Source organism: Eimeria tenella, genomic scaffold (assembly GCF_000499545.2).
Source record: "Eimeria tenella Houghton genomic scaffold, Eth_scaff39, whole genome shotgun sequence".
NCBI lineage: Eukaryota > Apicomplexa > Conoidasida > Eucoccidiorida > Eimeriidae > Eimeria > Eimeria tenella.
The window spans coordinates 149,864-176,249 of NW_013543318.1; the positions used below are offsets into that span (position 1 = coordinate 149,864).

At 50.9% G+C, this 26,386-nt stretch overlaps 4 protein-coding genes across 4 annotated transcripts; 1 reads left to right on the forward strand and 3 right to left on the reverse strand.

Annotated features, from left to right (window-relative positions):
- Positions 1-2,853: 2,853 nt before the first annotated feature.
- ETH_00007415 (uncharacterized protein) lies at positions 2,854-8,315 on the reverse strand (the record flags this gene model as incomplete). The annotated part of the gene is made up of 9 exons (XM_013376672.1): positions 2,854-3,051; positions 3,145-3,525; positions 3,809-4,624; positions 4,755-5,123; positions 5,642-5,728; positions 5,927-6,157; positions 6,530-6,593; positions 6,855-6,951; positions 7,190-8,315. The coding sequence occupies 9 exons, from the start codon at positions 8,313-8,315 to the stop codon at positions 2,854-2,856; spliced, it is 3,369 nt and encodes a 1,122-aa protein (XP_013232126.1).
- Positions 8,316-10,888: 2,573 nt separating this feature from the next.
- ETH_00007420 (uncharacterized protein) lies at positions 10,889-15,654 on the forward strand (the record flags this gene model as incomplete). Its single annotated transcript, XM_013376673.1, has 4 exons — positions 10,889-11,543; positions 12,012-12,102; positions 12,504-12,611; positions 13,248-15,654. The coding sequence occupies 4 exons, from the start codon at positions 10,889-10,891 to the stop codon at positions 15,652-15,654; spliced, it is 3,261 nt and encodes a 1,086-aa protein (XP_013232127.1).
- Positions 15,655-16,720: 1,066 nt separating this feature from the next.
- Positions 16,721-20,652, reverse strand: ETH_00007425 (uncharacterized protein; the record flags this gene model as incomplete). Its single annotated transcript, XM_013376674.1, has 4 exons — positions 16,721-18,425; positions 18,924-19,476; positions 19,869-19,986; positions 20,272-20,652. 4 exons carry the CDS (start codon positions 20,650-20,652, stop codon positions 16,721-16,723), a joined length of 2,757 nt encoding a protein of 918 aa, XP_013232128.1.
- A 2,429-nt stretch (positions 20,653-23,081) lies between these two features.
- Positions 23,082-24,931, reverse strand: ETH_00007430 (uncharacterized protein; the record flags this gene model as incomplete). Its single annotated transcript, XM_013376675.1, has 4 exons — positions 23,082-23,168; positions 23,506-23,634; positions 23,975-24,032; positions 24,375-24,931. 4 exons carry the CDS (start codon positions 24,929-24,931, stop codon positions 23,082-23,084), a joined length of 831 nt encoding a protein of 276 aa, XP_013232129.1.
- Between the last annotated feature and the right edge of the window lie 1,455 nt (positions 24,932-26,386).

Genomic DNA, 26,386 nt, shown 5'->3' on the forward strand with positions numbered 1-26,386 from the left:
GTGCGACTCGTGCATGCTTTCCAAGGCTGCATGTGGCTTTGCATGCAACCGAGGACTGTCTTCAGTCCTTTCTGCCGTCGTTGGTACGTTCAATGCATACATTTACTCCCTGCGTATTCCTGTGGGGTCGCATGCTGCTTTTGGCAAGTGTTTCGGTGCTGCATGCGCCTGCATGCATTGTTGCATGCATGCCCCTTTGGGGCGCGTGTATCTCGTGCTTTTTGGGAATGCATGCATGCAGCTTCAGCTGTCCCAGTGCTACTGTTTTGGCTTCTTGGCAATCGTCGCAACCCTGTGGCATGCATCACACGCTTGCGCGCAGTGCTTGTGCTGCTGCTTCGGTGGACTGCTGCTCATATGTTATCAAGCTGGGGCCAAGAGGAAAGACGGCAGGGTCGTCTTTCCCAGCGACAGGTCCAGGACTGTTCCAGCAAGGCTAGCAGCAGAAACAACAGGACTAGTAGCAGCAGCAAGCGCACCGTGCGACGGAAGAAAGAGTGGGTGTGGGGTGTGTAGGCGATCCGCTGGTCCCCTTGGTGTCTCCTCACCTGTTGTTTCATCTTACTTGTTACTTGTGGTCTGCCACAAGTGATAAAAGCAGGCTGTGGTGTAAGGCAGGGCTAGGTAACAAGTTGAAGCGTCCGTACAGCGCAGCTGAGCTCACCTAGCGCCTTCGCCGTGTGTGCCCGCTGCTTGTTTCGGGGCACACATGCATTTGCGACTTGCATGCAGTGCGTGCGGGCTTGCGTTGGGTGCTTGAAACTTTTTCTTATTCTCTACTCCTCGCAGGGACAAGAGAAAGATGCAACTGTGCATCTGTCTGTTGTCTTTGTCGGGCGGCCTCGGAAAGGCCTCCTTTTAGCTCCTTCGTTTTGAGGCTTTTTAAGACCAAAGATGCCTCTAGTTTTCTTCAGTCATCTCGCCTTGATGCTGTTGGTGCTTTTGTTGCCTTCATTGTCGCACTCTTTTTGCTCTTGGTCCAGGTTATGTTCATAAAGCGCTGCCGTCGTGCTGCTGCTGCTACTGCAGTAGCTGCATGAGCAGCTTTTCCATTGCACACTCCGCTGCAGAGCTGGGAGCAGGAGGCTAATTGTGCAGCTAAGTGACCGCTGCTGCTGCATCCGTTGCTGTTGCGGTGCCGATCTAGGTGCTGCTAGCGGATCAGGTCCTATCTATCCGAGACCACAGCAGCAGGAGTCAGCGGCAGGAACAGTGGGTTGTTGAGAGTAAATCCCTGTCCCAAAGTGACCTGAAGCGTGCAATGCGAAGGGCCAGACAGCTGTTTGAGCCCGTTATGCATTTTTACACGAACAAACCTGCATGAAAACCGCCAAGAATGGGCATGCAACCAACATATTTACGAGTTTGATGTACGTAATGAGATGAAGATGACATACTGAGTGGATCTGATGCGTGTAGAACTAAAATATGCATTTAGTGCGGAGTTTACGCTAGACAAGTCGCCGCATGAAGAAGATCAACGCTTGCACTGTGATAGCGCAGCGCATGCAAGCAGTGCAGGTACGAATTTGCAGCTGGAAGTTTTGTATCTTTGCGCCATTCGTCGATTGGATTCGAAGTCCTCGTCTGTCTGTCTTCACTTTTTCTGCGGCTATATCATTTTCCTTGTTTCCTCTCCATGCCTCTCACTCCTCTGTCCGCATCCGTGCCTTTCCCTTGATATGCGTTGTGGTTCAGTTCAGTTTCTTCCTTCACCGAAAACCCTTCGCGTTTATTGTGAACATTCGGTTTCCTCTCGCTAAGACTGTCTATACGTTTTCTCTTTTCTTCTCTGCCCTCCATCGCGAGTTCGTCTTTGCACTTTTTCTATGCTACGTTCTACGTTTTGTACTGTTGCCCTTCTTCTACTCTATATGCTCACTCAGGACTAAACGGGTCACAAAACGCACCACTATCGGAGGAAGTAATCTTAGTTGCTGCAGCTTTCCCGTACTGCTGATGCTACTCTTGTTGCTGCTTCCCCCTACAAACAGGAAGTAGTTGGCGTTGAGATTATGCGTGGCTTCCTGAGTAGCGGCAAGAGGTGGCTCCGGAGCTAAAATGCCTTGCATAGCATTGCCATACTACATGTGCAAATAAAGTAGGCTCTTTGTTAATTTTAGGCAGTTAGGGGCTTTGAGCGTCCAGTTGCTTGCACATGGAAACATTTGCATGTGTGGGGACTCGAACACGCACATATACGCATTCACGTATTAGCAGCTGAATGCACGCATATATATGTGCAAATGTATGTAAACGTAAATGCAACTCTTTGTTGGTGAATATGCACAGAGTTTTTTACTGGATGTATGGTGTAATATGGAGCTTCGTTGTGAAACGATGTACGCACACACCTACAAGTACACTGTATACATGGATGGTCATATATCTGTCCATCTACTTATGCGAAGTATTCATGCATACACTTTTATGTATATATCATATGTGTATGTGTAAATGCATGCCTGTACAGATGTATACATATATCGATGTATTAAATATCCGGTTACCAGCACCTTTACAAACAGATTTACAAAAGAGCCATAGAAAGACCAAACAGAAAACTGGAGGCTCCAGGAAGGGCGACTGAGGTGTGCGTACACCTAATTTCCTGCAGCATGAAACTCAACAGATCACCTATCAAATGAAACAACAAAAACGCGAACGAAATGAACCCCTTTACAACAATGGTTAGGGCATTATGCAATGACAGACTTGCTGCCGCTACTTCTGCAGCTTCTGATGCAGCTGCCATTCCAATTGCTGCAGTTGCCACTGTTGCTAAAGCTGCTGATGCCCCTTCTTCCAAACATTGATGCTGATATTGCTGCTAGTTTTCCAAGAAAAGCCTCTTCAGTAGAATGGCACGCTGGCCATCAAGCCGGCGTTGTGTGCTTTTTCGGTAGCTGCGGTTGCCGCTGTTGCTGCTGCTCCAGCTGCAGCTGCCGCTGCGGCTCCTCCTCCGGTCTTCTCAGATAGCAGCAGAAGAAGCTGCTGGAGGAGCTCCGTTGTGTTGTCGTTGTTAGCGGAAGCAGCCGGAGGGCACAGCAGCTGCAACGGGAAACACAAGACAAGACTGCTGTGAAGACGCCGCAGGTAAGACACTGGTGGATCCCTATTTTCTCGTGAAGTGTTTCTCTGTACCTGTGGAGTGGTTCGAAGCGTAGATGGCTGCTGCATCTGCTGCTGCTGCTGTGCCTGCTGCTGCACTGGGTGCTGGTGCACTTGCTGCTGCTTCTGCTGGCCTCCTGCACCGTCTCCCAGTGCCTGCTGCACCAGTGCTGTTGCGAATTCCAGCAGGTCGGAGCTGGACTGGGTTCCCCCCAGAGGCCCTTCAGTTTTCTGCGGCGTTTTCGCAGCTAGTGAAGAATTAGTATTTGGCGCCAACATTTCTCCATGGTCTGCTTGAGTAAGAAACGACAGTGCATTGTTGTTGGTGCTGCTGCTGCTGCTGCTGTCAAGGCCCGAGAAGCGGTGAGTAGCTGGGTTGACCAGAAAGTCCACAAATGAGCCCTGAGAAGAAGGCTGAAGGAATAGAAAGTGGCACAGAGAGAAAAAGATCACAGAACCAAGCAGGTTTCTGCACGCCTCACTTATCGAGTATGACTGACGGCTCAACTTCAAGAGTTAAGAGCTGCTAACGCTTTACGGCTGTAGGTTTGAAGCATAGCTCTCAAGTTTGGTGTACGAGATTTAGGGGCACACTGATTCAGGCTTTTGAGTGCTGAGCTTTGCTGCAGTTAGGAATCAGGCTGCAGCGGTGAGGCTTTTAAGCCTAAGCCCAGGGTTTAGGGTTTGCTACTCCCACCCCCACTACTCTATCTTGCTGGTTCTCCGCTGTTTCGTTGTCTTCGCCAGCACTCATGAAGCCCTGCTGCCGTTGCTGCTGTTGCTGCTGCTGTTCAGCGCCGGCGCAGCCCCAGCTGGCTCTGTGCTGCTGCTGCCTCAGCATGAGCTGCTGACTCTCAGGAGACGCAAGAAGAAATGAGGCGTCGAGTTGTTGCCGGCGCTGTCTGTCTTGCTTTAGCTGTTCCTGCTGCAAGAACTGCTGCTGCTCTAGCGGCAGCATGTGCATCTGCTGCTGATCTTCTTGCTGTTGCTGCTGCTGCATGTTTGCTGCCTCTTGCAGCAAAAGGCTGGCTAGCTGGAACCGTTGCTGCATAAGCTGTGAACCCCTCGGGTCGGCCCCCTGCTGCTGCTGTTGCTGCGGCAACACATGCATTTGCTGCTGCTGCTGCTGTGTGGAGCGCTGCTGCTGCTGCTGCGGCATTGTGGGGTGCTGCTGTAGTTTCATCTGTTGGAAAGCAGCGGCAGTCTCTTGCTGTTGGAGCATCCAGCTGGTTGAATCGGGTAGCGTTGCAGGCGTTTCTAGCCAACTCGATTCCTTCTGCTTCTGTTGCTGCTGTTGCTGTTGCTGCTGCATTAGAGAACACAGCATGCCCAGTGGTCCCAGCTGATTGCCACTGCCAGCAGTGGAGGCAGCTGCTGCTGCACCGCCCAGCTGCTGATGTAACGCTTGCAGAGTCCCGCTCCCTCCTTTTTGCGTTGGGAGACGGCGAAGGCTTTGCTGCTGCTGTTGGGGGGGGTTAGAAGGCTGAGCAGACACGCGGCCCGCCCTCAAATCCTGCGGCCAAATCAGCAGCACAATGCACCAGAAGCAGCGTCAATGTCTGCAGAATCTCCTTGCCCTTCCAGCCAAAAAGGAAGTTTTGAGAACTTCCACCGCAACGACAGCAGCAGCACCAGTAGCTAACTTGTTTGAGTTTAGCAGCAACGAGCTGCTGCAGCTCATCGAGAGAGGGCTGGGAGGGGGGAGCGACGAAAGCCTCAAAGGAAGCAGGCGATATGGGCTCCGTGTTGAAGGTAGGGTAGTTGGGAGCACTACCTCGTGTTTCTGCACCTGGTGTGTTTGCTGCTGTTGCTGCTAGTGCTGTTGCGGTTGCTGCCCCGCTTGACTGTGGAGAGCAGCTAAGAGCTGCAGGGCAACTGAGGCTGGGGAGATACGGGTGAGATAAGGATGAAGAGGGCAAACTTCCACTGAAACTGCTACTGTGGCTGGGGGCGCTCGCGCCAGACATCAAACCGGTCTTCTTAAACTGCACCTTTAAAGTAAACCCCATCACCTGCAGCAGCAGCAAAAGCAACAGCAACAGCCAAGAGCAGCAACAGAGGTAGACGCAAAAGAACCAGCAGGATTGCAGCAACACAACTGCAGCAGGGCCAATGCTAGTTGCCGAGAGGGAGTGAAAGCGAAGTCACAAATTGAAGCAGAAAAGCAGCAACTCGAGCGGAAAGGCTGGCAGAAAATGAAGCAGCCGCCGCCGCAGCAGCAACACCACCAAGAGCAACAGCAGCAACGAGTGCAACACCATCGCCAGAAAACTAATAACACAAAGACGAACTAGCCCAGCACCATGAGGCATTTTTGTTGCTGTTGCGGAACAGGCAAGCGCAGCCGCAGAAAAAGCAATTGCTGCCTCGTTGCTGCTACTGTCGAACGCTGCTGCTGACACTGCTGCTACCGCTTCTTTTTGGCTCCATTCATGGATAGCCCTAGCACCTGCCGCACAAAATGACCTTAGCCCGCAACTACCGAACAGCAGCACCGACGGCAGAAGCAGCAGCAGGAGCACAGGGTCACCTGCAGAAGTCGGCGTTTCTCCACCACCTCAAAGGCTGCATCCAAAGTACTCAACTGCACGAAGGCATGCTTATCGTGGTACTCCACCTAAAGCACCAGGAGCAGCAGAAATCGCACAAGCAGCAGCCATAACAACGATAGAAGCAGCAAACAGCAGTTAAACTGGGGCACTTACGCCCCCAGCTGCAGCGGAGCAAATGAGCGAAAATAGCAAATTAGCACTAATCGTAGATAAATAGAAACAGGAACAGAAGATGGCATCAGCAACTCCGGACGAATGCTCACATTTTCAACAGTGCCTCTTGTTAAAAGCCTCTGAATTGCAGCACTGAGTAGCTGCGCATTGCACGCAAGGGGAAGGTTAGAGACATATATGCTTCTACCGAACGCAGAGTCTGGCCGACTCATTTCTTCGTGGGGGCCTCCACGAGGCCCTCCACCCAAACCACCTGAGGGCGTCCGTTCCCGTAGGGGCAAAGAGAGAGACAGTGAGCGCTCCAGGGGCTCGCGACAGCCCTGCAGACAGCGCGCAGAAATGCGCAAGAAAATAGTTCAAAAGCAGCAGAAAGACCCAGAAATGAATTTCAGACGCATGCACAATGGGTTTGTGGAAGTGAGTGAATTTCTTCTTTGAATAAATCTAAATGCCCTCGCAGCAGCAGCACGGACAACAAAGACACGTAGTGCAAGTGATCGGCAGCTTGAACCACACGACAGGGACGCCAGCGACGGAGATAAACTGTGACATTGCAGCACAAGAAACAGCGGCAGCAGCAACAGCAGTAGCTGCAGCTGCAGCAGCACTCTAAAAAGTTGCAGACAGCTGCAGCTAGCTGTAAAGTGCACGGGTCTTATTTTCAAAGCTCAAACACAAACCTTTATACAGACGGTTATGGAAACTCCTGGGTGATGCTTCAGACAAAAACGGCACCGCAACGGACAATCCTCTCCCCTGCAGCAGTTGAAGGAGAAAGGCGAAAGCTGCATTAAATACCATCAGCAACAGAGCCACCACTGTGTGCACCGATAATTCGGCAGATAAGCATCAAAAGAATGTACATTTGACAAAATGCAACAACTGCAGCATTCGCCGCCACTATTGCTTCCGTGTTAAGTCTGATGGGCACTTCTAGCATGCTTTTCAGAATCTCGTGCTCCTCCACCTGATGCACACTACTGTGTGTGCCGGGGGGGTCGCTGGTTGCTGCTGCACCTGTGCGAAGCTCTGTGGCAATTCGGACAGACAAACTCTCCGTGAGGACAGCTGGGCATGCGGTGGCTGCGGGAGTCGCAGCTCAGGCAAAGACGACCTGCGCTTGCACCCACAGCAGCAGCTTGTTCACAGCTAACGAGGCTTTTGGCTGAGTGCAGGTGCAGCATCAACAGCAGCAGCATCGAAAGCTGCAGCTGCATAAGCCGTGGCGGCAACAGCAACAGCAGCTTTTGCAGCAAAAATGAAAGCTGCAACAAACGCGTCGGGAGCAACACCAGCATGAATAACTGCTGTAGCTAAAGCAGGGGCAAAGCTAGTGGCCTTTGCATCTTTACCTTTGGAATAAGCTTCCAACATTTCAAATCGAGTCAGGGTGAGGGGTCTCGCTTCGGGCTGCGCCAACACGGCTGCTGCTGCAGCAAGGTTGGCTCGTTGCTGCAGGGGTTCCTGCTGCTGTTGCTGCATGTCAAATGAGAGAGAAGCAGGCGCAGAGCAGTAGCTCTGCAACATAAATCCTGCCTTTTCTGAGTCGCCGCCGCCCCACCTGCCCAGATTGCTGAGTTCGTTGTTACTGCTGCTGCTGCTATTTGCGGGCCCCCCAATTTTATTAATGGCTTCACTGAAGTCCGGCAAGGAGCTCGCTGAAATATCTCCAACCTTTTTGGCTGCGGCGCTTATGGTGAGCGGTAGTTGTATGTTGCTGTTGTTGCTGCTCTGCTGCTGTTTATTCTGCTGCGTGTGGTCCTGCGCCGTGGGCTCCTCCCCTGAGGAGGCGTTGGACCCACTGCCACTGATATTGCTGCTGTTGCTGTTGCTGCTGTTGTTGATACTATTGCTCTTGTTGGCCTTCGAGGCGGGGGTTTTGCCTCTCGAGGCAGAGGACTTCCCTGACGCTGGCGTCGCTCCTGCTGCAGCAGCAGCCACCTTCCTTGTGGTTTTGTTATCAGATGTCTCGCCAGCGGCTACTGAGGCGGTCAAGCTTTTCGTTATAGCTGTATCACTAGTATCAAAGAGAGAAGCAGCGGCAGATGCTGCTGCTACGGCCGTTGCGGCTGCAGCAAGTGCCTTGTCATTGGTTGCATTTGGAAGCGCCTGCCCTTTGGCCACATCTTCTCCTCTGCCATCCTTTTGAGGCGAATCCAGCGGCGTTAATCCATTGCATTTGGTCTGCTGCTGCTGCTGTTGCTGCTTTTGCTGCTGCTGGTGGCCCTTGGTGGAATTGTTGCTTGGAGAGGCAGCAGTGGTGCTGTTGCTGCTCTTAGTTGAGCTCTCCTGTTGGTTTTCCTGTTGTTGCTGCTGCTGCTGCTGCTTTTCTTGTTCCTGCTGTTGTTGTTCTTTAGCCACTTGAATCGGCTGTGTCAAGGCGCCTCCTATGGCTGCACTTTCCGCCTTCGCCGCTGCCGTTGTTTGCAGCTGCTGCCGCCGCTCCTGTTGCTTCACAGATCCTCCAGCAGGCTCCATCCTGAGAAGCTTTCTTTTGGTTTGCTGCACGCGCTTCTGCCGCTGCCCTTGCCTCTGCTGCTCTTCGTATTTGGACAGTGTGCTGCAGTCTTATTCAGATACCTACCGAGGTACGTATAGCGTTTTTATACGCCCTTGCGAGATAATAATTGAATGCCACCCTCTGTGTAAAACCCTGAAGTACAAGCGCTGAGGCGTGCGTCCACCTCAGACTGCGCCAACGAAAAGGAACGCCTGCTTTGGGGGCCAACTGCACTCTGCGTTCTTCGCAGCGTGCGGTAAATAACCAATAAATTTGGTCGATTTAATGGAGGAGAAAAAACAAAACTGTACAAACAACGCGGCTGTACCGCTGCCGTCCTTTGGTCTAGAATCCCGTATGTTGTTCCTCTTGCTGCTGCTGTTGCTGCTGTTGCTGCTGCGTTTGTTGCTGCGCTTGCTGCTGGTGTTCCTACTGTCGTTGTTGTTGTGTCTGCTGCGTCTGCTTTTCCTGCTGCCTCTGTCCCCGTTTGAACACTCGGTAGCAAGTGAACTTGAGAGAGGACGTATTTGTTTGGATGGGGAAAGTTGGGAAGGAAATGGAGAAGGTGTGCTTTGTCTGGAGTCACCAGAAGTAGAGCTCCTGAGCTCTGATTGTCAGACGATGAATGAGGTCCACTAGAGTACGTATGAATACGTGTGAGTAGATGAGTGAAAACCCACAACAATAAATGCGTGGAAGTTGGAAGCGTGTAAACATGCAGATAACTACACCCTTTTGAAGGGCCACCGCGTGATGTGTACTGCGCTTATTGTCACGGCACGCCAGGTTCTGCTGAGCCCAATTTGAGGAGGCAAAGGTAGAGAAAAAAGCAAAGAAGAGGAACAAACACAAGATAGAAAGGAGAAAGAAGGAAACAAACCAAACCAAACCAACGAGTCCCGCTAGGGAGCAGGACAGGAAGGGGGGCGACGGCTTGTCTGTGAGACTGAGAGCCGCGTAAGAAACTTTCAAGAATCCATTTGATAAAAACTCTCCATGAGTATCTTTTATTATATATCTTATAAATGCGTTTATAGTGGTCGAGGGCGCAGCAGCAGCGGCTCATGTGAGGGAGGAAGACCTATCACTGCCAGGTCACCTCACCTGTGTGCCTGGCTGACCGTACGCCAGCTGATGCTGCTCTAAAATAATTCTTCTATTCTTCAGAATAAGAACACAAAAAGCTCCATTCAATATAAGCTACTTCAAAACTGCGCATATTTCCATTCACACACGTAATAGCTAGTTTTTGGAATGCGGCTCTACTGGCCGGCCGTTTGGGCCATGCTTTCCTGACCACTTACTGAGGCCCCACGAGACCGCAAAGAATCACTATAAAATTGCTTGAAACAGAGCAAAAGCCTAAATATACTCGTATGCAACTCGTATTTCAGGTGTTTGTAGACTTCTGGTCGTCGCTCCAATCTTTGACCACCACTATACCCGAACTTTGGCTGGAGGGATAACTAAAGGCAGGAATCCGTGAAACAGGATTTCTTTTCTAGCTCAATTAGACTGTGAAAACGCTGCTAATTATTTAACACTCATTTTATCGACAAACATGAGTCAATTTATTGCCAATCGGCCTGGTTTTTGCGTATTTGCTGCCGTACCGACCAGCGAACGCGTGCTGCTCAGAACACGCTAGGCTTCCCGGACAGTGCAGAGGGCCCACACAAGAATGGGCGCTCCTTTGATGCAAAATACTATGTTTTGAGGGTTTTTCTTCACTAAAAATTGTTGATACTTATTCAGCTTAACCTTCTTTTCCGAAGCTTTGTTTAGCGAGGAACCGGGCTGGCAGGTCCACTGCTGCTCGCAGGCGGCTGCCGCCGACCGCTGCATTGCTGGTTATGGTTGTTGCCGTTTGGGGTATGGCTGCAGATAAACGCCTATTTCGTCTCTTTTTTTTGTCACATAAATCCAAAATCAATCTTTTTATAGCCTAATTTCACCCTCTGGCGGCACCGAACAGACCCGCCGACGGTGCGGCCTATCTCAAGAAGTGCTCTTCGCCTTTTTCTCTTATCAGCAGCCTCTGAAGGGAGCCAAATTTGCTTATTATGTTTCCTGCCTTTATTTCGGTCTAGTTGTGCTCTTGTGCACACGGGGAGCCCACTACACGGCCGACGGCTACGGGTTCAGTAGGTTTAGCACATGTGGTTGACTTCTCAAGCTGTTCTTTGTTGCTTGATTTTCTGTGGAAAAATCTAAAATGTATGCACGGAGTACCCGTGCTCTATTAGCCGCCGCAACATCCAAGGCCTAACACCTCTGGGGCGAAGCGACGTGAACCGAAAAGTCCTTTCAGCTTCTGTCTCTTGGGCTCGCATTAACCTTCCGGTGGTTTCTTGTCTCCCTTACGAGACTTCAACGGTCTCCTCACTATACCTCCGTGCAGTGCCTGCTCTTGTGGCAGCTGCTTCAATTCCCCCTCCTCTACTGTATGCCCCCAATGTGGTCTCCTGACAGCAGCAAGTGCAGGGAAAGCAGCAGCAGCGGCGGCCCCTCTTGGTTTCCCGTTCTCTTCAGCTCATTTTTTCTAGCAAAAATGAGTGCAATAAAAATACAGCCCGCCCTCCTAACTCTTACTTGCTGCCTCCTGTGCTTAGGAGCTGCTGCAGAGCCTCAGCCGCCGCCGCCGCCGCAGCAGCAGCAGCAGCAGCACCACCACCAGAATGAGCACCTGCTCTCACCACTGCTGAGACTAGAGAAGCAAATCGATGGTGCGTTCGACACTGCCAACTTGGCCTCACTCTTGTCAGTTGCGGTGTATGCGGACTTGCAGGCAGCCCAGCAGCTCCCTGCTACTGCTTTCTCAACTCCTCAGCCTAGAAATCAGGATGAGACAGCAGCAGCCGCTGCAGCAAGCGATGAGAAGCAACAGGAGCAGAATTTGCAAAAGAACGTGGGTGGCTCCAACAAGAGAATTAGCGACGCACTCAGACGCCCTCCACCTCCTTCTACATCAGCTCCCGCCAATGCAGAGCCAGAGGCAACAGCATCACTAGGCAATACTTCAGCAGCAGCAGCAGCAGCAGCAGCAGCGGCAGCAGCAGCGGCAGATGGGATGAAGACAGCCGACAGAAGACAACCCGGGGAGGTTCCTGACCCTCATATCAACGGCCAAGTTGCCCCTCGGCCTGTCCGACCGTTGCGTACCTTGGCCTTTGGAAACATTCACCAGACTGCCTACTACTTTGCAGGTACGCCGTCATATACCAGTTTTGATGTTGCTGTTGCTGCTGTTGCTGCCAAGCTGAAGGTTTTTCTAACAGGCACGCTTTCACGTACCTGTGCAGTTGCTGCGACGGCAACTGTGGCAACTTCAGAACTTGTAGCATGCATGTCATTTGGAATAAGCCATTGCGAATGCAGTTGCAGTTGGCTCCAGAGCAACAGCAGCACCTGTTTATGCTGCTGAAGTGCTCTACAGTGCAGTCGGCGCTGTTGCTGCTGCTGCATCTGTTGCTGCGACTACGGCAGTATCGCATTAAAGCTTTAGCTTCTGCACAAGGTGTTGCTGCAGTTTCTGTTGCTGCTGCTACTACTGCTGCTTGCGCTGGTTTCTACCTGCTTTCCTGCGTCGCATTTGGTTAGTTGCCTGCTGCCAGGGCTGTTCTTTGCGTATATGGGTGCTGTAGCTGCTAATTATGCTGTTTTTGCTGCCGCAGATCTGTTTGTTGGCAGCGGATCCCCACAAAGGCAAAGCCTTATTTTGGACACTGGTAGTTCTGTAATGGCTTTCCCGTGCGAGCACTGCAAGTATGTCCTGTCTCTGCGTCTCGGGACTAAAATTTGAGTGTATATTCTACATTTCAATTTTTTGAGTAGATGTGTCACACCGAAGTGCCTGCAAGCGTTGTGCTACTTCGAACTAAATTAACTAAGGCGCTGAACTGAAGTCCGCATTTGACAGTTGTTGCTATGGCTGTAGCTACTTCTGCTATCGCTTTTGCTGCAGCCTTGCCACAGTCACTGTTGTTTTCACGAACATAAAGGAGAATTCTATAAATGCTAATGCTGTTGCTGCTGCTTTTCTTGCCTTTGCTGCTTTCGCAATCGTTACTGCTATCGGTGCTTATGTTTTTGCTTATCTTCCCCATTTTAGGCTTTAGCACAGGCTCCTATCCTCAGTAGTACATTACTTTTTGATTAATTTTCAGGTCTTGCGGGAAACACATTGATGAACCGTTCAGCTGTCACAAGAGTCCCTCCTGCGCATACACCCCGTGCAGTCGGGGTTGTTCTTTCTGTGATATTCACCACAAACAGTAAGTTCAAGTGAACAATCGTACATTTACTTGCCTGCAGCTTTCTAAGATAAGCATGTTTATTTATGTATTCGCGCATGTGTGCACACACGACTGTGTTTCAAAGCAGAAACAGAAAACAGCTTCTTTATACATATTTGTGCTCGCACACATAAGCAGGCAAATGCTGAAAAGAATGTATGCAGGTCTATGCAGGAACATATAGGAATGAATACACACTCTCATGAATTACATGTAGTTAGACACATGAACAGCTACACATGATATGTCCCCATGCAGGACGTACATATTCACGCATTCCCCCTTATTGGGAAAATAAACCCTTTCTTATGCATAAATGCATACATGCAGCTGTACGCAAAATTACCAAAATATTTGTCACACCACCTGTTGTACGCGTGATGCAAGACCCAGACACGTAAAGTGTTTCTGGGAGCTTGGTTCGAAGTGCAAGCAGGCTTTAGTGTTTTGTTTTCTATTCATCGTGTGGTGATCTTCTCTGAGAGCTTGGTTCGAAGTGTAAGCAGGCTTAAGTGCTTTTTGTGAAGATGTCTCGGTTTCGTGTCACAGTTGTCGTTGGTTTTTCTTCGTTGCGCCAATACTGCTCTTCCTTTTTTTGATTCTGCTGCGCTGCAGCTGTGCCTACCGTGTGTCTTATATGGAGGGCAGCAGTTTACAGGGCTTTTGGTTCCAAGATGAAATGAGACTACCGGCGCCTCCGCCACTTTTGCCTTCTTCTCGCCAAGGATTTCGCCCTATTTCTTCTGCCCTCTTGGATGGAGCATCTGCAGCCACAGAGCCGGCCCCGCCGCAGTTCGACTTGACTGTCATCACTGCTGCCTACAGGACCATCCAGACCCTGCAGCAATATCTTGAGGGAGCAAACGCTCTGACGGCTCCCCATATACAGCCGCAGCTCCCCCTGCTCCAGCAGCAGTGGAGACAGCAACAGCAGCAAACAAGTCAGCAACAGGGAGTGGGAAGAACCGGAGGAGGGATTAAGGCCTCTTTTGGCTGTCACATGGAAGAGACAAACCTGTTCCTTACCCAAAGGGCCTCAGGCATTTGGGGTTTGGAGGTTTGGAATTCATTTGGCCCCCCCACATTCCCGTATTCAGTTCTTCTGGAGGATCTGCATGTGGCTCGCCCCCCCAGCAGCAGTGGCGGCAACTCCAGCGGTTCGCCCCTGCATCATGTCCCTCCCCCCGTCTTTACTCAGCGCTTCATTCATCACAATTCGCCTGTTGCAGAGACCAATGGTGAGGAAAGGACAGGAAGAGCGCCAGAAGGGCAAGGCACGGGTCTTCACGGCACTCTGCAGGGGCAGCGCTTGTTCGCTATGTGCCTCTCTGAGCACGGGGGGCTTCTCACATTCGGCGGGGCTCATGAGGAGTTTCACCTGCAGCCTCCCCAGTGGACGCCCATAATTGGCATGCGAGACAGCTACAACGTAAGGCTTGCTGCGGTACGAATAGGGGGACGCGTGGTGCCGCTCCTGCCGCACCAAGACGCCGCAGCAGCAGCAAGACAGGCAGAAGTTGTGCTGTCTCATGCTGGTCGCCGCGGGCCTCCATCAGAGACTTGGGGCAACCAAATTCCCCCTGGTGGACTTCGAAAGAAGGACACCTTGCTTGTTTTGATTGACTCTGGTTCCACCTTGGCGTACTTCCCCCGGCCCCTGTACAAGCAAATTGTTACTGCTATTGAGAGTCACCTACAGCGAAACAGACGCAGGGCCAACGGATCTAGGAGGCTTAATGATGCAACAGATCAGACACAAGATGAGCAAGAGCAGCAGCAAACAGCTGCAGATGTTCCTGTGGGGCAGGGCGTCCTCAGAAGACCTCTTCCAGAAGAAGAAGTCGAAGTAGCCGCGCCACCTCAAGCTGCTGCCGCAGCTGCCGCTGCAGCAGCTGCCGCCGCACAAGAAGAAGCTGAAGCTGCTGCACAAGAGGAGGCTGGCTCTAACAGACATGCAGAAGAAGGACCCTCCGACGGGGCAAGCAGCAGCAGTACCATCGACAGCGGCAACAGCAGCGTTGACAGCCGTCGGCTTCTGCAGCAATTCGGCGATAATCCACTTGCAGACATATTCGGTGGCAACAGCAGTAGCGACAGCAACTGGAGTGGAGATAACCTTATTGTGAACAACAGCAAGAAGACCGATGCAACAACCTGGGAAGGCCCGCTTGGTGAAGAGGCAGCAGCAGCATCTGCAGCAGCACCAGGAGCAGCAACAACAGGGCCCCTAGACCTATTTTCGATACACAGAGTGCACCCAGACGTTGCTTCCCGGGGACCCTTTGGGCTCTCTCCCCCTAGGTTGGTAGCCGAACCCGAAAGGAGGCCTCGAGTGCAGCATCCACAACAGCGGCCGCACGAGTCAGTGTTGTTAGCAGCTGCGGCTGCTGCAGCAGCTGCAGCTGAAGCTTACGAGCCTTCTGTTTCGGGCACTCCAGTGATTTCCGAGCATGACCCGTCAGCAGCATCGGACGCGGCGGCCGCAGCTAGCGAAGGAACAGAAGTTCCTGACACCGAGGCTTTGCCTGTCTTGGTGGCTCTGAGCTCTGTGCCTGCCGAAGAGTACAGCGAGTCTGCTGCCTACAAGCTGCTGCCACACTCTGCGCCGCCCCGCAAGTCTCAGGCAGTCAAGGTGGAGGCCACATCTGGAGAGGTGTGCTACTTCCTGCCGCGCGGCCGTAAGGACTTGCGGGAGTTCCCCACTATTGAACTGTTGTTCCTGCCAGCCTTTGCTGGTGGTGCTGGTGGTGCCGCAGGGAGCGCCTCGGCACCTCAGGGTGAGCGCCAGGAACAATGGGTTGTTTGGAGGCCCCACGCTTATTTGTATGGCAAGGGTAACGAACATTATCGTTGCCTTGCTATCAGCGAAGATAGCAGCAGCCAAGACAGTGCGGTGCTTGGCAGCAGCTTCTTCATCGGTAAGGATGTAATTATGCATGTGCAAGAAGAGAAACTCGGGTTTGCTGAGGCCAACTGCCCCTCTATCAAACTAAGAGACAGACCCGAGTTGCCGAAATACTAATACAATGTAAGGGTACAAGGGCAAAGAAAAAAAAGTTGAGACGCAACCACTTCTGGGAGAGCAACAGAGGAGCATGGATGCTAAGACACAAACATAGGCGGGAGGATTTCGCTGCAGACAGGGGTAATGCGCCTACGCATTCTCCCGTCCGTCCATTATAACCATGTACGTGCCTATATGGCGGCATTTTCGAATGAGAATCCTGCAGCTGACTGCAGCAGTCCTTGGAAACAAATTTGCAGCGGGCCTTACGGGAAGCATCTTTTTGACCTGCTGCAACAATGAAGCTCGCTTGTTTCACTATAAATTTGCATATGCGTTATGTCTACGTATAGAGATAACTGCATGTAAAAATATGCATTTACCCACGTGTATACATACATTGGTGAGCTGTGTGCAACTCCATAGACACATAGATAGAAGTATGCAGTTCTGTGAAAAGATGAGTATAAGTTGAAATACATCTTTGTGCAAGTGTAAATGAGCGTACGGTACGCAAATTCGCGTGTACATCCGTGTAACAGTGAGAGCTTGACAAAAAGCCCTGACAACCATGCATATAGCTAGCTACTAGTCGGGAGGCAGACACTTATAGGGAAGCTGTACGTCTACGCGTGAACAAGAAGTGTATCACACACGCAACCGTGCACAGAATGGCATCCGCCTGCAGGATTTTCATGTGTCAGCAAGGCTTGCAAGCACCCGAGAGGCGACGAGCACCCTTGTACGGCGTTAATAACGTAGTGGGACCGATACTTAACGTAAGCACCGTTTAGTCCTAGAGCACATTTTCCCGTATGCGCATCCATAAGAAAGTGTGCACGTTGGAGCTTTTCTTCAAAAAATTGTGTGCTTAAACAAGCAAGTTCAGGGGACACTGGAGCGAATGCATCCACCTAGTGGACGCGCTTGTCTACAGGATGGGACGCAGTGAAAAGGAAAATTTAGCACTGCATTTTAGTTATCTAAAACAGTTAAATGTTATTCCTGTGCATCCAATAAGATAAAAACAAAATATCTGTGCGCACAGAATAGCTCCGGCAAAATAAACGGCTGCTTCTTCCATTCATTCAATTAGGTCTAAAATGTCCGCTGCTTCATTCCCGGAGTGCTGCTGCTGCTGCTGCTGCTGCTGCTGCTCTTGGAATGGCAAGTTGTATATGCACGTAGAATCTTCCGGGGCCACATCTGCGTGGGGGTCTTCGTCTGTGGTAACGAGGGGAATCTGCTTTTTCGACAAGAGTAAATCCCAAAAAAGCTTGGCTCCAGTCTGAGGTCTATGCGCAGCTGGAGTTGCTTGTGCTGCTGTTTCTGTTTCTGTGGCTGTTGCCTGCTGGTGCAGCTGCCGCAGAAAAGCATTAAACGCTTTTCCCTCTAATTCCCTAACGCACCCAGACCTCAATGCCTCGAGGCACATCATGGCCTTAACAAGGTAGCGTGAGGCAATGCCATTTACTTGCTGTTCCTGTTCATATGGCTGCTTTTGCGCCTGCTGATGCGTGCCTATGCCGTCAGACTGGCCTGCTAAACTAGCGGCAGCCCATTGCTCCCCTGCTCGCTGCAGCAGCTCAAGAATGATTTGCTGCATTTCTGCGATGGCCTTTTCAGTCAAGTCTACCTCTCTGACGTTGAGCATGAGCTCAAAGTCTCTCACAGGGTTAATGGACCTGACCGTGTACTGCTGCAGCAGCGGATGCTGCGGACTTTTGTCCTGTTGGGGGTCTTGCTTCACCTTCTGTCCATCCTCAGTTCCCTCCTTCTGCTCCAGTTGGTGCTGCAATTTCACATCTGTCAGTTTCAGCACTTCATTTTTCCTTACGAATTCTTTTGACAGCGCTTCTGCTGCTTCTCCCCGTGCTGCTGTCGTCGCAGCAGCAAATTCTCGAAGGGGTCCTTGCGCCACAAGTGGAAATAGAGCAGCAATGGCCCCGCATAACCCTGGATGCTTTGCTGCTGTAGGGGCTGGCGATGCCTTCTCTTCTCCGTCCGTTTTGACCAGGGACTCTGAGACAGATGGCGTGAGCGGAAATAAATCATCAACGGCCGTCAGCAGGTCTTGGTATCCCTTTCCAGACTCCGGCCGCTGCTCCTGCTGCTGCTGCTGCTTTTGGTTGTGCGTCGCAATATCTAGAATCTTGCTAGAGATCAGTCTCAGGAAGCGCTGCATTGTCGGGTTAGGAATAAGAAGAGGGTTGACGGAGGCATTAGGCTCCGCAAAAGCCCTGGCTGACTTTGGCACGAAAGACGGATGCACCTCTGAGGAGAACGGTGCAACATCAGGGGCAGGATATGCTGAAGGGGGTGCACACAGCGGGTGTATCTTTTCGCAGAGCCTGCGGTCTGTGCAGTGATGTGCCGCTTCCGGTTTCGCGGATGTGGAAAACGAAGACACCGGGGAAAAAGAAAGCGGCAGAGAGTCTATTAAGGCCTCCATCGCTTGCACTTCGTCCGGAGTTGAGGCAGGCGGTACCGGAAGGGCAGGAGAAGAAACGTCATCTGAGAACGGAATGTGCACGAGGCAGAACCCTCGCTGCACTGTCATAGTTTTCTGGTTCTGTGCTTGCAGCAGCAGCTCCTGCCAGTCTTCCTCGGCACAGGAGAAACGGGGAATCAGCAGCACCGGTCGAGGCAAGGAATTTTGCCGTGGAGTGTACCGGCATAGCAACGCACAACGCAAACGAATACACGCCCAAAACAAAGCAGACATTGCCGTTTGACTTATCGAGTCCCCTTCACTTGCCACTACGAGCTCACTCTGACCTGTCAGCCACCTAACGCAAACACAGACACAAAAAGCACAGCAGAATCCCCGGGCTCACCTGTGTACAGTCCAAATGAAGAAAAATATGCCAGGGAAGCAACGCAGACCAGAAGACTGTTTCTTGCCACATGACCACACGTCGCGAAAAAAGAGCAAAAACAAGGGCCACAAAGACAGCCAGAGGCTGGTGGGCTTAAAAAGGCTGACGTCGGAGCAGCATAAGTGCTAAAGGCAGAAAGCAAGGCAAATACAAACCATATGATATACAAACTCAGCGGCGGGGAGGTAAAGAAAGCCCAGGCGTCCACGCAAAAAAGACACCATCCCGCAAAGACTCATAAGCAAATCAACAGCAGAAAAAGCAAATGAAGAGGAGTCCGAGAATTTTCATAGTAGGCCAAAAGCTCGGTCAGTAAAGAGCACCTAGGCACAGCTGCTGCTCATTCAACATAGCCGTTGACCCCAGAAGGTGCAAAGTCAGAAACCGTGTAAGAGAGCAATTTCTCACCACCTTTTGATGTTGGCAGTTCTCAGCATTCCCACAAGAACAAGGCCCTTGTCAGTTTTTAAGGAAAAATGGGCTTCCCTTTCAAAGGGAGAGACAGGCACAAGCTGCTTGCCGAATGGAAACGCGAATGCCAACCCCTCTGTTTCCGCCGGCATTTCCTCGTGCGTAGATGCACCAGGATCAGCGCTAGCAGCGGCAGCAGCTCCCTTCTTCGAAGGCATGTGGATAGGCTGTTTTTCTGGGTCATCGGCGCGGTACAAAAACCTCTCGGGTGTCATAGCCACATAATAGGCAGGACCTTCCCGCTCTGAGCCTGCAGTATTCCGGCAGACCTTCAGACGCTTCCGCAGGGAAGGCAAGGGCTCTTTCTTTGCAAGAATGTAGACAAATATAGACAATTTAACAGAAGGAGACAGAGTGAGGGGAATGCGACACTTGGTGACCGTCTTCTTGCCTTTCACCGGCACGTACAGCCGGCACAAGTCAATGAAGTCCTTCATAGAGACCTCACGGTCGAAAAAGTCACCAGTCGATTCACTAGAAGGAGGTTCGCCTGCAAGAGCAACAGCAACAAAACCAAACGCGACTATCCGTTGTACGCTCAAACTATGGACACGGTGAAGTACCTAGGCAAAAAGGCATAGTGCCTGTGCTCAGGAGTTGAGTGGAGGTGACCCTTCTAACCATTGTCCTCTCATCTGCGCATAAATGGCTTGGGACTTCTACGTGCGTTTCTCTGTGACATCTAAAGTAGCTTTGCTCTACTCTGCTTCATCCGGAGTCTCTAGGAAGCTGAAGAGCCCACTATTAGCCACCTAGGTAGCTAAAACAGCACCTACTGACAGCAGTCCTCCCTCTAGTCAAGTAAATGCAGGCCTAGCCTTTAGTCACCTCAGTCTTTACCTGTTGCTTAGCTAGTTGAGAGCCAGTTCTGTTGCAGCTTACCCGCAAGAACGCGCACAACGCGGATGTGGGTCTCCGTCATGTGTTGGCGAACACTTTGTGCGTCCGAGTCGTATTCAAATGGCTGAGGGCCACTCAGCAGGTAAAAGAAGCATTCAATCTGAGCTCAAAACACACAAAGAAGACAGAAGCTGGCTAAACCGGTGTGCTGGCCAACCGCTTAGCTGTTCAGCTTGTTGCCAGCTAGCTCTCCATAAGCGGCTGCAAGCGAATCTGCAAGGCTCAGAACGGCACAAAGGAAACCCTGAAGTGCACAGGAAAACGGACAAAAGACAAAGACTTAAGGGGAGGAATGAAAATTGATAAGAGCGCCGTTGACCAAGGTTTCTTTCCACCTCAGGCTGTGTTTGGCCACGAAACCATTGTTTCAGTGAGTGCCTCTCACTTTGTTTTCCTGAATCTGTTTGTTGAACGCCTTCTGAAACAGGTCCGCTGCGACGATGCATGCATCCAAGGGGTCCGCTGGCTGTCCTCCTGGCTTTAGGGCCTTGCCCAGTTCCTCAACGAGGGGCCAGTCAATGGGATGAAAGTTGTGTAAGATTTCCACATGGTTGTAGGCTTGGCCCGATTGAGAGGCATCGGCTAAAGGATTGTGGGTGGTGGCGCTGCCGTATGCAATGACTGCTGCTACATGCTTGGGGTCCGATGCGAAGCGATTGCTCAGAAGTGACAGACAGGCGAGAGACACGGATGGGAAACAGCCACTGGCGCAGGCAGCGCTGCCCACGTCAGCCAACACACAGCTCACCGATTGCACGCTGGTCATTGTGAGACGAATTTGAATTTTTGCTGCGCCTGCGTCATATCACGAGAACTAACCGGCACGTGCAGGAATGCACAAGACAAAATCAAGGTTCTGCAGCGACTCCGTCACATTGGAAAAACAAATCAACATGTGAGCTCACGCGAGCGGCAACCATTCTAAAACAACGGCCGCGAAATTCGTTAACAGAACAGAACCTGCTTGCTGGATAGGTGTCAGCTTGGCTAAATCAGCGGCTGCGATGAGAGTTCAGACGGGGCGGAACGCGGCACTTCAAGATTTTAAGGAAAGTGCTGCCAAAAATAAATACTCAATGTTTTGCTTTCGCGCTAAAAAACGCAACTGAAAGAAAGGGGGGGTTCAAAGTTAGGTCATCGAGACCCACGCCATACAACAGAGCGTGCCCTGCCCGCTAACAACTGTGTATCTTGTGGTGCAGGTACTTCACGAAGCCATAATAGGAATAATTACTAGTTATAATGTATTCTAGTTAATTAACGTCACTGGGGAAAAGATAAGGACGCCGCAAAGCCCAAAATCGCCAAGGACACACGACATTGCTCGGGCCCGCTGCTTAGGCAGAAGCTGCATGCAGACGAATATGCTAGTATTAAATTAATTGAAACTGTTTCTTGCATTGCCTTCAGTTCTACCTTTTGAATGCTTGTTGAAGTAAAACCTAAAATAGAGTATTCGCACACCCCGTTGCCGGGTCGTTTCAGCCGAGACGCTAACTGACGGCCTTGTCAACGCCCTAAGTTGTAGGGAGACCTCAATTGGCTTGGTGCAGTTGGTAGCAAACTGAAACGTGATAAAACTGAGCAGCTACATCGCTATCGGAGCTGAGCGGACAAAGTTAGTAGACTCCTGCTGATGTTATGGAAGTCCACATCTTGTACTCCTGCGCCAAAGCCATGTCGGGCTGCACTTGCCACACACGTTCCCTGAAAACGTGCATTGGGATGCTCTGAAGGCTCTCATTCAGGAATCTAAAGTCACTGGCAAATACGGTGCAGCGCGTGCAGTCGACAGAAGCAGCGAGAAGTGCATGCACGCATATATGACGTTCTTATATATGCTCTTTTACACAATTTGGACTGAAACAGCGGAGAAATTGATTCTATACAGCGTACTGAGTGTGTGTATTCGCAGCCGCATTGAGGGAGGGCCCCCAACTTGGCAAGACACCTTGGCCCTCTCTGCCACGGCAGCTATAGCACGCCTGCTGAAATCATTCAAATCACAGTTCGGCATTTCGTTGAGGTCGTTATTTCGCAGTGGACACGCTCACATGGCAGTAGAGGCAAGCACAGATATGCCTCAAGTCTCATGAAAATGCTCACAGTTGCGGCACGCAACTAGAACCTGCATGAATACTTACCCGGAGGCTAGTCCCACTCCACTTGAACATTTGCAGCAGGCGTGGCCTTGCCTTACTCTGGCGGACGTTATCGACAAGTGCAGCAGAGCAGCCCCACAGCCAGGGGCCTGACCTTAATGCTACCCCTAAAGCTGCACCTGAAAGGAACGGTGAGGGTATAATTGCGTGAACTTGTTCCATATTTAGATGACGTTGCGCTGATCCCGAAAGCCCGCTGCTTTCTGCAGCAGTATATAGGGCGCACACTTCTTTTGGACTGCCCAATTCAAAGCATAGAAAAGTGGCTCAGTGGTATCTTCCTGGACGTTCCTCAAGCCCAAAACTTGGCCACTTGCGGCCTGTCCATTGGCTGACTATGGTGTGGCTTCTTTAAATCAATCCTCTGGCTAAGCCTATCTGCTCGCTGTCAACTTGCTGCGTCATTAGTTTCCTACAGCTGTTCAAACTCCGACAGCGGTGACACTGCGGGCGGCTAATGCCTCTACAACGTTCGATACGTTTCTCATAGGATGCACCTGTTATTTTAAAACATGTTAAAATATCACAAGCTAAACAGATCTAGTCTATGAGTCACAAAGGTTGCAGCTGGCCATTTTGCTGTTCAGGGCTGCAGCTCCGTGAATTGGATAAAGCAGGCGGAACTGGTGCGCCGCTGGGCAAACTAAATACTCTTTGCCCGTACCTGTGCGAGACCCGCTTCATCGCCACAAAACAGTATTTGGTTGCAGCTAGGTAGTTATCTAGCTAACTGCATGTCGCACGAGGAGTTGAGAGGCCCTACGAGTCAGAATCGTCGTAACTGAGAGCATAGGCAGCTAGCTGTCTTGCCTCTCAGCCAGCTGGGAAGTTGCTAGGCGTAGCGCATGTCTGCCAGTACAAGGCGGCAGTGTTCCCATCCAGTAGCCTCTGATTGGTGGTCCTCTGCCATGTTTGTTCATTGCCTCCCCGTGCAGCATTCGTGTAAGCACGTTCAATCTTTTCCCGCGCAGATTCCGTGGGAAGCTCCTGTACCTGTCAGTTGGGTCTAGGTAGCACACAAGTGCTGCTTGTTCTATTCCAAAATCCTAGCAGTCCAGCCCCTCGGAGCGTACAATCGCGGCGTAGGTGCGGAAATGGACGGCAGTCCCTGATCTGCCGTCTGGAACGCAGATGCGAAGAATCCTATCTGCTGCTACTCACTGCTGCAGAGTTCCTTGTGCCGCACAAATGCCATGGTGACCGTCGAAGCAGTTCATTCTCCGTCACCACTGTACTTTCAAACCTCACTGCCTTTCACATGCTTCCCGCAACAGCGGGCTCTGAAATGTATCTGATCTGGATAAAGAAAAGCACAGCCATACAGCCACGAAGCAGTGTCGGCATATGCATTTCTGCGCTCTAACTATGTGCTCCTGACTCAAGTGAGACACGAGCGGTCATAGCAGCCTCGGCGTGATGTGTTCAGAGTTCAAACTTGTGCTGCTTCCGTAGCTTACAGCGCTGGCGAAATCTAGAAAGGGGACACCCTCGAAGAAGATTGCGGGCAATCGACGGACGCTGTAGTGATCCTGCAAGTAAGTTCGCACTTGACGTTCAAGCCGATGGCCCATGAGAAGGACTACCACCTGTAAGTGCAGCAGAGCACAAGTTAACAGTAAGTCAAAGGCCTGTCAATTCTTTCTGCAGCGAGTTGTCAGAAAACCTGCAACGACCGGCATGGCGCAACTGTTTGGTCCCCTCATGCAGCTTCATAAGGAAGAATGACCACCTAAAGTACAAAATTTATATGCAAATATGCATCACATGCCCGACGTGGCTTGAGGGTCATTCCCATAATGTGTATATGTGTAAGCATTTGTGTTCCTTCTAGTCCTGCTGTCAAACTCTCAACACATCTTCAGCAATTCCGCTGCGAAGAGAGTATGTATACAGTCAGATACAATAAAAGTGTTCAAAAAAACTCACGGGGCTTTGTCCATGCTTCTGCAAGTCCCTGATACCCGTCAGGCAGACTGGGCAGTCACTGTACAAACAACCACAAGAAAAAGACAGAGTCAGCAGCCAGGGCATTCAGCATTACTCCTGCATTTTCAGTTATTTATTTCAGCCCTTAATGCACGCACTGTAGGAATTAGACCTTACACTCCTACTCAGTTCCTCAAACACTACAACACTAAGGCAGCACGAGAGCCTAAAACAGGTTAAGGGAGTGAAGGTGCTGCCAAGTGGATTTACCCACACAATAGCTTTCTCTACTTGCACTGCGAAAACATGCGTTAAAATATATCTGATCAGCAGAATTCGCAATGGGAGGGTTCGTTAGTTTGATGCTTTCCCTGAGAAATAGATATCAAAGGCCACTCACTCTGCAAGGAACACAACTGTCTTGTTTGCTGCAAGAAGACCTGACACAGCCTCAGGTACCTCCTGAGGCTGAACAGTAGGAGCAAAGATTGTGTCGGCTGACGGAGGACGGCTCTTGAATTCGTAGAGGAACATGAATAGCAGGGCCACAAAGGCGAATGAGAAAAATGTGAGGGAAACGGCTTTGATCCCTTTCTCCCCTGTTATGAAGGGCTCCTTCTTCTTGGCGTTCTCTTGAGCCACATTCTCCAACAGCAAGCCGATGCGGCTTTCCCATGCCGACACCACTGCTTGTTTTGCCTGCAGCTTCTCCTTCAAGGCTTCAGGAGAAGCCACCACAGTCCCGTTGTCCCCTTCTTCTCTTGTTGCTCGAGTGACCTCTGTGGGAGGCGGCGCCTTGGGGGTTGGGTACGCCTCAGAAGAAACTTCAAATCGAGTTTCCAGAGAGGGCTCGTCATGGGCCGCTGGCGCCTCGCTGCAGCTCACAGGTAGCAGCGCCATCACCACTGTGGCTGTGGCAAGTCCTGCCAAAGTGCGCACAGCCGCGGGAAGCAGCATCTTCTGTCGAACTGCAGTGCAGTTATCCACCGTGTAGCTTAGAGTGGAGGGCTGTACGGCGTCGTGGACTCCGTGCGTCGTGCAGCGTTGCCGCCGCATGTATCTGACTAGAAGATCTCAAAAGGTAGTTTGACAAACGTTTCACAGACCCAGTTACAGCTGCCCTATCCCTGCACTTGTGTGTGCCGGTGCTACGCTAGTTGCGGATCGCCATTGGGAAGGGGAGAATCGGCATGTCTCATAGGCGACAACAGGATCCTGCGGCAAGGGAGGCTGCAGGTCCTCAAGAAAATCAAAGACATTAAGAGCACAAAGTAGAACTAATTTGCACAGCGGACACCAGATCTACTAGCTGAGCTGCCTTCCTCTATACGTTCTTCCCCTCAGCAGGGCCTGGCAGCTGCTCGGCCAGCCCCACAGTAGATTAATTAACTTTTAACCAAATTAAAATTCAAATAGTAAGATATTTTACAGTAAACTATCTTTCGGGTGCCTTTTGTGTACTTTGTTCGTAGGCAAACACGAAATGGGAAAGGTGCGCAGTGCGCCTTTCTCTCTCTGCAGGTCACAGCAAGGATGTATCCGATCTAAGGCACACAATTGCATTCATACATTGAGCTCACGATACATTCATAATTAGTCTTTCCTTTGATATCAAGATCTTATATTGGAGGGGAGAGCCGGCGTTTCCTTAAATTTCAAGAACTTCTAGTCGATGTGGCACGATTCGTCCAGAATCCACGACTGCATGAACTGCAACTCAATTTTATATTTTTGGTCCCCTTGAATTGTGAACTTCGGCTATGACTTTAGGATATAATTGAGGATTAGGCTCAAAGAGTGTGCATGTTTTGTGGTTTAGCGTGTGAATGTCTGCAATCGATCTGTGGGAATGGATGGAAATTCGGGTCTCCATCCCTTGGCTACACTGAAAAGACTCTTCAGATGCGATTCTTTTTGGTCCACAGCGGAGCCCTATTTAAGGCGGAGCCTGTGCAAGCATAGGCTCAACTCACACCGCCAAAAATGCCCACCAGAGTAATAACCTTTTGGGGACGGAGGAGCCCAACATTGTGCTACTAATGAGCTTATAATTTGCAAAAGCTGTTGCCCGCAGCCTGTTATAACAAAGACAAGCAAGAACCAGCGAGGCTGATGTTTTCCGAAGCCAGAAGCAGAAAATAAGTTCCCTGCAATTATGCCATACAGTGAGTTGAGGAAGTTTAGCTCTGAGATTGCAAACACGGAGAGTGCATGATAACAATCAACCAAAGTATTATTCACACATATTTTGATTTCGATAGCACTCCAAATTGTATCCCGCTGAGGGAACCTTAGGCTAGCGTAGTCAGTAGTGCTCTATGACACAAGAAGACTGTAACGACCCTGCTCTTTGCTGGTAGGAGCGTTAGATCACTGCCAAGAAGCCATTTTCGTCTAAACGTACATATTGCC